The sequence below is a fragment of the Phalangium opilio genome, unplaced genomic scaffold, assembly GCF_054372755.1.
Source record: "Phalangium opilio isolate 3A_F unplaced genomic scaffold, DU_Popi_V2 ptg000042l_1, whole genome shotgun sequence".
Classification (NCBI taxonomy): Eukaryota; Metazoa; Arthropoda; class Arachnida; order Opiliones; family Phalangiidae; genus Phalangium; species Phalangium opilio.
The window spans coordinates 6804393-6815845 of NW_028324166.1; the positions used below are offsets into that span (position 1 = coordinate 6804393).

General features: G+C 35.4%; 1 protein-coding gene across 1 annotated transcript in view; it reads right to left on the reverse strand.

The window, feature by feature from the left end:
- LOC149678748 (calmodulin) overlaps nt 1-10895 on the reverse strand; it is a 24843-nt gene extending 13948 nt beyond the window's left edge. The window contains exons 1-2 of the mRNA XM_089836691.1: nt 10618-10895; nt 10410-10509 (exon numbers count right to left, since the gene is read on the reverse strand). Of these exons, the coding sequence (XP_089692817.1) occupies nt 10410-10412 (3 nt within the window). The 5' untranslated portion in view covers nt 10413-10509; nt 10618-10895. The remainder of the gene's footprint in view (nt 1-10409; nt 10510-10617) is intronic.
- Between the last annotated feature and the right edge of the window lie 558 nt (nt 10896-11453).

The window sequence follows — 11453 nt, forward strand, 5'->3', positions numbered from 1 at the left end:
AGGTTTTTCCCTATGTTAACGAAGGAGGGGGCAAATAGGACTATTACATAAAAGTTTAGTGTAATGTTAATCCTATGGAGGGGGGGGGGGTATGTTCACGAACATTTTCCTCAATTACTTGGCCCCTTTTTACTAGAATCTCAAGTTTTTAGTATGGTTGGATGGGGGACAAATAGGACTATAACATACTCAAAGGGCATCCCCGTATCTGTAGTACAACCAGAGTTATGAGCCTCCAAAGTATAGTGTAATGTTAATCCTATGGAGGGAGGTACGTTCATGAACATTTTGCTTAATTGCTTGGCCCATGTTTGACGCAAATTTCCCTGAATTTTACTAAAAATTCTAAATTTCCTGAGTTTTCCCTGAGGTTTTTGTCAACTATTTATTTCCCTGATTTTTCTAGGTTTTCGCGGTTTGTATGAACCCTGTGAGAGCCGTGCAATGTGGTTCTAGCGAACAGAAAATGAACAATAGAAATCGTTTTAAATTTATTTCCTCTCGAATTTTTGCTTTCCCCTGAAGGAAATTCTCTATTGTGTATCTTCAGTTCGCTAGAACCACATTGCCCGGCTTTCAGTTAGCTAGAACCCTTGCATCTTTTACCCCAGCGGGGATTCGAAAATCGGCAAGGTCGCTCCATTGTTAGTCTCGATGCAGCTCGGTTTTCAGCTCGCTAGAACTCTTTTCGATGGAAGTCGGCCTTTAAATACGAAAATCCGAAGGAAATCACGAAACCTTGACGAAATCTGGAATCTAGTAGAGTTAATCACGAAATCTTTAACTTTTAAGTAATCGCGAAATCTCCTAGGGTCTTTAGGGAATGTCCAACCCCTTGTTTAATAGCGTTTGACAATGACAAACAGTTTTGAAGAAAAGTGGGCGAAGATTTTTAGAAAGTCAATTTTACAATGGAGAAAATAACTTGTGACGTCACTGCGACTGTTTCGAATGACGTCATGAACCGTTAAAAATTGAGGAAATATTTTATGGTAATTTGGGAGAACTATACGAAGTTTTCACTTCAGTGTTGCCAGGTCGTTTGTAAGACGAAAGAGAAAGCAGATAGAAAGACTGGTAGTCAGTTTGAATCTGTACTTTTCTTATGTCTAACACAGGGTCTGACAACACTGCACTGAAGTTAGAACAGAGAGGGGTAGAATTTTTTGTTGCCCCATGGGTAAAACTATAGTAGACAACAGGCTACGAATAGTAACCATTTACGTGCCTAGACCGTCCAAGAATATCGAAACTTAACCATGACGTTACTACCGTTTAGCCCAGTCGGCTCTTTTTATATCATTTTAGGCCTTGGCTCTTCGTTCCTCTATAGAGACCCGTTATCTTGAAGTTGATTCTACAGGGAAAAATTTGAACTGAAAAATCCCACCGAAACTGTTGCAAATTTACAAAAAACGTTTAATTAGCCTTATTCCTGATCAGCGCCACCTACCCATAGCGGCGACTTTGAGAACTACTGTAAGCGGCAAGCCAATCAGATGTCGCTAAAATCTGGTGACGTCATTTTTGGTAAGACCCGAGAGTGCCAGTCAGTGACGTCACCAGATTTTAGCGATATCTGATTGGCTTGCCGCTTACAGTAGTTCTCAAAGTCGCCGCTATGGGTAGGTGGCGCTGATCAGGAATTGCCAAAAAACCGGCCATTTTATTTTTGGCTTAGATACTAGAAAAGAATCGGTGGTTTCTTAACGAAAAGAAAGTACGCGGATTTCTATAGTTCATTGGTCAATTTGTTTTAGTATTTTTAGCGAGGAGTGACTTTGGAGAATAGAAATGTTACTGTACAATTAATTTTTTCCCAAAATTTAATGGGCTAATAATAGCTTCAGAAAATTCATATTTCTATTCAATTCAAGCCTCGCAATTTAGCCAAATTTTACTAAGAATAAAATATCCCAGAACATAAACGATGTTTACTAAATTTTTAAATATTATTTTAATTCCACTGTGAAATTTCACATAATCTTACAAAAACATTTACACCTCCTAAAATGCCATAAATTTTACTGAAAAAATTAAAACAACCCAAAAAGTCCATGAACTTTACTAAAATAATTCAACGCCCCAAAAAGGTCCGTGAATTTTACTAAAAAAATTTAAACGCCCCAAAAAGGTCCGTGAATTTTACTAAAAAAATTTAAACGCCCCAAAAATGTCCGTGAATTTTACTAAAAAAATTTAAACGCCCCAAAAATGTCCGTGAATTTTACTAAAAAAATTTAAACGCCCCAAAAATGTCCGTGAATTTTACTAAAAAAATTTAAACGCCCCAAAAATGTCCGTGAATTTTACTAAAAAAATTTAAACGCCCCAAAAATGTCCGTGAATTTTACTAAAAAAATTTAAACGCCCCAAAAATGTCCGTGAATTTTACTAAAAAAATTTAAACGCCCCAAAAATGTCCGTGAATTTTACTAAAAAAATTTAAACGCCCCAAAAATGTCCGTGAATTTTACTAAAAAAATTTAAACGCCCCAAAAATGTCCGTGAATTTTACTAAAAAAATTTAAACGCCCCAAAAATGTCCGTGAATTTTACTAAAAAAATTTAAACGCCCCAAAAATGTCCGTGAATTTTACTAAAAAAATTTAAACGCCCCGAAAACGTCCATGAATTTTACTAAAAAAATTTAAACGCCCCAAAAACGTCCATGAATTTTACTAAAAAAATTAAACAACCCTAAAATATCCATGAATTTTACTAAAAAAAATTTAACACCCCTAAAATATCCATGAATTTTAGAAAAAATTTAAACACTCTTAAAATATCCATGAATTTTAGAAAAAATTTAAACACCCTTAAAATATTCATGAATTCTGCTAAAATAAATTAAACACCCCTAAAACGCCCATGAATTTCCCTAATATTCATTCATGTTCTCTCGACGTTTAATTAGCTTAACGATTTTTCACAAAAACACCAAAAACCGCAGTAGGACTTTCAGAAGAGACTTAACCTCTCTAGCAAACCTATAAAGCACAACCAAACAACCAGTTCCTACGCCAAGCAAGGTCCCTAAAAGACTAAGGCGTCTCAAGTTAGTCTGGCGTCTATCCAAGGACTAAACAAAGAAAGCTAGGCAAGCTCTGTTTGCAGAAAACATTTAAAATTACCCGCTGTGTATAACGCCGTCATAGCTATTAGGATATAAAAAACCTTGACCCATAACCTCCCACTTCTTCAATAATATTGGCGTAAAAAAATATGCGGTAATAAGCTAACCAATTAAAAAGCTAGAAATTTGTCTGCATTGCGTCTATTTCGTCAGACAAAAACCGGAAAACTTTTTTATACAACCGGATTTTTCAGAATACAAAATCCGGAATTAAATTAAGGTTTTTTATATAAATTCCTTTGCAAGTGTAATTTTATAATCGGTTTTTTTCTCAGTATCTCGAGGGGTCTAATACTTCCCTAGATACTTTGCAAACTTGAATCACAAGTAAGCAAATAGTATAAGTATGTCATTCAATCAAATGAAGTGCATGGACATTTCAGGGTTTTTGAAATGTTTTAGTAAAATTCATGGATTGGTCATTTCTGGTTTTTTAAATTTTCTTAGTAAAATTCATGGTCATTTCAGGGGTGTTTTAAAATGTTTTAGTAAAATGCATGGATATTTCAGGGGGTGTTTTAAAATGTTTTAGTAAAATGCATGGATATTTCAGGGGGTGTTTTAAAATGTTTTAGTAAAATGCATGGATATTTCAGGGGGTGTTTTAAAATGTTTTAGTAAAATGCATGGATATTTCAGGGGGTGTTTTAAAATGTTTTAGTAAAATGCATGGATATTTCAGGGGGTGTTTTAAAATGTTTTAGTAAAATGCATGGATATTTCAGGGGGTGTTTTAAAATGTTTTAGTAAAATGCATGGATATTTCAGGGGGTGTTTTAAAATGTTTTAGTAAAATGCATGGATATTTCAGGGGGTGTTTTAAAATGTTTTAGTAAAATGCATGGATATTTCAGGGGGTGTTTTAAAATGTTTTAGTAAAATGCATGGATATTTCAGGGGGTGTTTTAAAATGTTTTAGTAAAATGCATGGATATTTCAGGGGGTGTTTTAAAATGTTTTAGTAAAATGCATGGATATTTCAGGGGGTGTTTTAAAATGTTTTAGTAAAATTCATGGATATTTCAGGGGGTGTTTTAAAATGTTTTAGTAAAATTCATGGATATTTCAGGGGGTGTTTTAAAATGTTTTAGTAAAATTCATGGTTATTTCAGGGGGTGTTTTAAAATGTTTTACTAAAATTCATGGTTATTTCAGGGGGTGTTTTAAAATGTTTTACTAAAATTCATGGTAATTTCAGGGGTATATTTAAAATGTTTTACTAAAATTCATGGTAATTTCAGGGGTATATTTAAAATGTTTTACTAAAATTCATGGTAATTTCAGGGGTATATTTAAAATGTTTTACTAAAATTCATGGTAATTTCAGGGGTATATTTAAAATGTTTTACTAAAATTCATGATAATTTCAGGGGTATATTTAAAATGTTTTACTAAAATTCATGATAATTTCAGGGGTATATTTAAAATGTTTTAGTAAAATTGATGGACATTTCAGGGGTGTTTAAACTTTCTTAGTGAAATTCATGGACATTACAAAGCCGTTTGAACTTTTTTAGTGAAATTCATTGACATTTCAAAGCTTGTTAGTTTATTTTTAGTAAAATTGATGGACATTTCAAAGGTGTTTAAATTTCTTCAAATCTCAATTTCCCTGAATTAGTGAACTTTACTAAAAAAAACTTGCAGGTTTTTGTGAACCCTGTGAGTGAGAACTCTGCGCACCCGATCTGAGACCATAAAAATATCAAAACCCTAAACCATTTTATAAAATAAACTAACTTCACGAATAAATAAATAAAAAGTTTTTAAAAACACTCGCAATTGTCCAGCTCCTTGAAACATACCATCTCTAGCACCACCATAAAATGCGGTTTGGGATGTAACAAACTTCATTTCTGACTTTGAAATGGGCTTGAAGAATTACGTGCAAAGTGCCCCACCGGCAAAACCGACGCAAAAGTCACTTCTAGTATCGTTCCCAAAAAATTAGCAGTAAAAGAACTATACATAGTTTTTAAACCTAGGAGTATTGATACCGTTTACACCAGTAGGCCACGCTACATTGAGGCAAAGCGCACTATCAAGTAGCCTGGCCCTCCTAGTGTAAATGGCATCAATCCTCCTAGTAGTAAAACTATGTATGTGAAATTCTTAAAAACCGAAGTAAAGGTTTTTCATTGGGGTAAAAGGTTACGTTGATCATTAATACCGAAACCGGACCAATAATAAAATAAAATATTAATTTTAATTTATAAATTTAATATTATATACAGGGTGATGCTAAAAGGGTGGCACGACCGAATTACAGTGGGTTCTATGGGAAATTTTGAGTCTTTACAAATTAAAATTAAATTAACTTAAATGCTATTTAAGTTTAAGGGGCCATTAGTTAAACACTTTAATAGTGACTTGTAAACAGCGGGTCTTAAAGAAAAAATGTCACAGAACATTTTTTACTTAAAATCGCCTATAGGTCCCACTGTATATATTGCTTTACAAAAATATGAAAACCGAAGGGTATAAAGCTAAACAAACCACTAAGTAAGGTTAAGGCGTATTGCGCATGTTACGATGTTTCAACGTTATATTTGTGCTAGCAACGTTAAAAACCAGTCACGTGTTTCAGTTCCATTAGAAAATTATTAGTGAAACTAACAATATATTTGAATATCAAATTCTAATAATTCTTAAATTTCCAAATATTTAGCCTAAGTACTTAATCACTTCGAAACAAGACTTAAATATCGAACTTAAACTCAAATTGCACTTTGCGACTTCAAATTCGTTAATTACAATCGTTTCAAAAACAAAGAAGTTTAGTTTTTGAAAAGCTGCGCATAAATTAAAATCCCAGAAAAAAATAACAAACAAGACAATAAAATAAACCCGGGCTGTTAATTAAATTAAAACCTTTGCACGTGCGTTAAGACCTCAACAACAGATATTCGCCTTAAACACCTGAACGCCCTTAAGCCTCGGTTACAGAGTGGTGCCGTGATCCCCGGGACCTATCTCCCCTTCATACAACATAATCCCCCCCCCCATCCCATCTCGGTGTCTTTATTCCCCGTGCTATGAGGGGGGGGGGTTACTGTGAAGGGGGGGGCTAGCATCGAAAACGGGCGTTAGGAGTTAGGAGGGAAGAAGAAAGAAAGCGAAGCGGCAAAGGGCCTTGAAAGACTGCGGAACTTCAATGCGGGGAAAAAAGATTTTGGCGGGAAATTACGGCATTCACAAGCAACATTTTTGACTTATAAGATAACCGATACTAAAAGAAGGGGTGACGAGGGTTAGGCCCGTCGCGGCGGCGTTTAGGTGGTGCGTGGTGGTGGTTAGAGGGGTCGGACATTAGTGCGAAATGACGATGACGAATGTTTATATGGAATTTAGACATTAATTACGATAGTTGAAACGAATTGGAGTAAAATCATGGGCATAGAGTTTTGAAAGTCAATAAAGAAGTAAGTCCTGCGAAAAACGTTTTACTGCCGAAAATTAAGTTTACTCTGATGCAACTATACAATATTAAATGAAACCATCTAAGGCCTAATGCAAAAGGGTCAAGAAATGAATTTCAACCCCGTAAAATTGCCACGAAATAAAAAATCTCAACCCCATAAAAATTGCCACGAAATAAAAAATCTCAACCCCATAAAAATTGCCACGAAATAAAAAATCTCAACCCCATAAAAATTGCCACGAAATAAAAAATCTCAACCCCATAAAAATTGCCACGAAATAAAAAATCTCAACCCCAAAAAATTTATATTCAATAAAACGAAACAAATAATTATTTCAAATGTCATATTTCAAAATACCATAAAACCAAAACCCTAAATGTCCGACTGTTCACAGATAATTAGAAGCTTAACACAAGTACTGGTTATGGTTATCAGGCTGACATTATCGCCATTTCATAACGATAGATAACGGTGGTTTTTTCAGCTTTTGGTTTCTTATCTCGTAACTCGGGGCTTTTAGGCCTGTATAGTTTTATTAGTGGTTACCAGCAGGATAGGGCGCGAATCAGAATGGAATCACAAACTCATTGTTTCAAAATACTTTTCTATAATTTATATATTTATAGAGATATAACAAGAGATAATCATAGCAATGAAGAAGGAGTGTCGAGAGCGTTTAATCGAGCGTAAAAATTATATCATTCAAATAAGTGACGCTCGCCCACGCGCATATCTTTAAAATGCATCACCACGCAATTTTCTAATTCCCCCCTAACGGATATTACTATTAAGTACCGGCAATTTAATTAACTGCAAAGGGTAAATCCCCCTTTAAAATGTAACAATCAAAAAACCTTTTAAGGGGAACAGATAGGGCCTAAATTTCTTAGTATATTACATACTAAATTTGATCGAGGTATGCTAGTATTTTTAATGAATGCGTATGACATTTGGCACAAGTTACTAATTGGCGTATGGTTTGAAGTATTTGCTTAATTAATCTAATTTGATTCAAGTGGCCCAAGATTTCATAATCATAAATAGCAAAGGTTTATAAGATTTGTTGCTTAATTATGACATAGTTTACAGGCATGGAGGATTCCTACCATTAACACAAGGAGATCAAGCGACTTACAGCGTAGAATCGTCTGCTATTTTACGCTCTAAGCTGCCTGGCCTCCTTGTATAAATGGTATGAATCCTCCATGCGTGTAAACTATGTATATTTCGTAATGCTAGAGACTTAGTGAGAGCTAGTTCGAGAACGACATGAGATAATTGAAGTCCTACACTATGTTAATATTGCAGTCCATCTTCCTATTTAGTCTATACTAAGCCTTTGACAGCGACTCCCCAGGCGTAGCTTCGCTTTACGAGAATCTATGGCGTTTCATATACGCCACTTTATGACAAGCTCCAGTTTGTAACCAGTGACAAACTTATGGAAAATATCTTATTATAAACTTATGTAAATATTAATGGACTACTTCGGTATGTGTATGAAATATTGGTCAGGTTTAAATAGCCTATTAAGTTCTGCTATAAATCACGATAATATTATAAAAATTAAGCCGCAATAAAACTAGCCGTTTTTTAATTCAAGATGGCGCTATTAAATTAACTACACTTCACATTTTCCCCGCCTAAGTGGTGTACAGATTTCCGCTCAGGAACGGAAATAAGCAAATTAGATTATAATCTAATACGTCTAAATCGAAATCTGATATCGGTTTAATTTAAAGTTATCTAAAATAATAGAATAATAAAGTCTAATGACTCCAATAGTTCTTTATTGGACAGCGCTTATTGCTTATTTCCGTTCCTGTACCTTATATCGCTTGCCCCCTAGGGACTGAGTGCGCGCCACTGTCCACTCTGAAACCTCTACATTACCTAGGCTTGGAAGTTGGAATAGCTTTCCCAGGCCATTCCCAATCCCAACTTGATCAAGAATAAAGATTCGCCCGCTTAAACTAAACTATAGGCGGAGCTGTCTCCATCTATTGGACTATAAATGGTGTCCCTCCCCACGAATATAAACATTTGTTTGTGGGGCCTATACTGTATTTACAATTTACCTGGATAGGTGCAGGAAAATATGTTGCCAAATTATTTAGACTTTGGGCATCATAACAACAAATTAAATTAAATTAATTAAATTGAAAGGAATACCATCACAAGAATTTTTCTCGTTTTATTTTTTGAATCAAGTATTTCTACTAGAAAAATATTTGTTATTTTAAATGCTAATTGGAATTAAATATTAAATTCTAATTAGCATGAAAGTTCATTAGTAAGTAAATATTCAATAAAAGCCAATACTAAAAGCAATTGCTTTCATTGAATTGTGAAATTTCAACGCTTGTCACGTTTGACATGCAACGTTTTTAATTTCATCGCATTATAAAACAAGAATTGAGCAATTAAGTTAATTAAAGGACATTACATAGTGAGGTAACACGTGAGGTATTTATCTCTTATCTGTTTAACACAGAGTTCTTACACCTGAACTCAGTAGTTAATTGCTCATATCTCGTTTAATTTGAGTAGATAGCCTTCCCAATTGAAATACTCATTAATTAATAACCTAATTTGAATTAAAATTAATTTCTTGTAGTCTTTTTTAATTAATCAAGATTAAAATTCACTCTGCAACATGATGTTGTGAAAGTAAAATGTTTACTCCTAACAAACCTTAACCCTAAAAATAAACTTATCGATATCTGTTCCCAATTAAATAAAAATCAAATATTTTTCTAGCAGAAATACAAGTTCTGATATAAGGGGCTGCATTAAAAAAATATTAAAATGGGCATTATACATTTTAATTTCCAGGTGACAGGCTTCCTTTACCGTTACAGAACGTCCTTAAGAGTTTCTGCCAAGAACACGCATGGCTCACTGACAACCACCACCACCACAACTTTTTTCATTTTTTATAAAAGAAAGCGTACTTTGGTGGAATCTTGCCAAACACACAACACCGGAATCGTTCCATTACATTAATTCGAAACAGATTTGGTTAAAAGAAAGGCCGACTACAAAGCCTTAGGACGCCAGGGGATGAAGAAAAAAAAAAAAAAAAATTAAGATACACGGCGAAATATGTAGAACACCTCGGAAAGTAGCCATAGTTTTACAACAATCAGTAAAAAAAGGCCTACCAGTACTGAAAGCAATTCAATATTGAAATTCCGGTTGCGTAGTGCTACGCTCCACTGTTGTAAATATAAGGAAACGCTTCAGCTTGGTCAATAACAAATTTCCCCCATTTCAACTTCGTAATTACGACAATTATCTTTTTTTAATAAAGCACTAGGCTCTGGACTCTCAAAAAATTAATTAATTTTCTTAAATGAGGTCAGCGTTATAATTAAATTCCACTTAAATGTAAATAAGGTTTAAGTTCTAAACACGTGTGGTGGTGCAAATACTACGTACACCATCGCGAGGCCCAAATATCGATTCAAAATTCAGGTATTTTAGGCGCGCTGCCTAAGCCTTGGCTGATATTTAAAATTCGGAATATTGGCTTACTAAGCCTTAATTATAATTAGGCGTAATTATTGGCGGCATAGGGTAACGATAATTTATCAGGGATTTTAATAATTCGCCGTTCTATGCCTTTGTCTAGACTCTAGAGAAGAATAAGATCCGGCTTCGATTCTAAGATACACTACTACAGGCATTGGGCTAGGCTGGAATTCCCTAGGGCTACTAAGCCTAAGACATTCTCGAATCGGAAAAATATTTTGAAAACGTTACGTATCAGCGTTGTGAACGGAGTTTCACGATTATCTTAATTTTAATTTTAATTTTAATAAATAATTTAAGATAGTAATTAAACTTACCATGGCCAAGGAACTTGTATCGCTATCCTACGTGAAGATCTGAAACCGGCAAAAGTTGACGCTGGAAAGGCGGTATTTGGAGATTCGAAAACGCCTGCACCTAAATACGGGGGAAAAGCCGTTTGTATCAATCCACGGAGCAAAAATGAGAAACGGTTAAAGGCTAACGAGAAATATTTCAAAGTGAATTTGTAAAAGTATAAAATACCGAGTTAAACGCGTCGGGAGCGAGTGGTCAATGAATTCTTGGCGGTTAGAAAAATAATTTTTTTTATCGAAAGCGCTAAGGTAGAAACGGTATGGCGATAAAATAACTGCTCTATGTTTCGACGCGTAAACTTCCCCCGGTGCTAGTTGGGTACTGCGCCTCCCGTTTACCGGCCGTTAGCGCGGGAAACGTTGCGCCGAATTTTTCTACCGCGAATGCTGATTGGCAGAGCTTCACCCGCAATGCGTCAGCCGCTCAAGACTCGTTGCGGCTTTTTCTCTCATACCGCGTACGCGTGGCCGTCATGCGAGCCGCGTCCAACGCCTCTCCTCTATTTGCGTCACGCTGAGAAACGTTGGATTACCCTACCGCGGCTTCCCTCGTTAGCCCAACCTAGGCCTATTCTATTTTACCTTCGATATCCGATATTTTCTTGCCCAATCGACGTACCCCCGAGCCCCGACCCGGACTCCGCTTATAAAAAATAAATAATAAAGCCCGGGTCAAGAAATCAACGTAAATTTCACCGCCGCTATTTTGCATAACAGAAAATAAAATCGGGAAATTCCCACCACCTCCTAAGCAGTCTGGGAAATAGGGATATTTTTTAAAATGGTCCTTGGGACCAGTGACCCCCCTAGTGTCCTAAATAATAAACTGGTCTCCGTAGTGGTCCCAGCCTTTGTTCTCCTATAGATTTGCGATTAATAAACTGGTCCCGAGGACCAGTAACCCCCACTTTTTGAATTAAAAAACTAGTCCAAGCAATTAATGAACTGGTTTTGGACCAGAGGAAGTGTGCTATTTCCCAGACTGCAGTCCTAAGTCCTTAATAT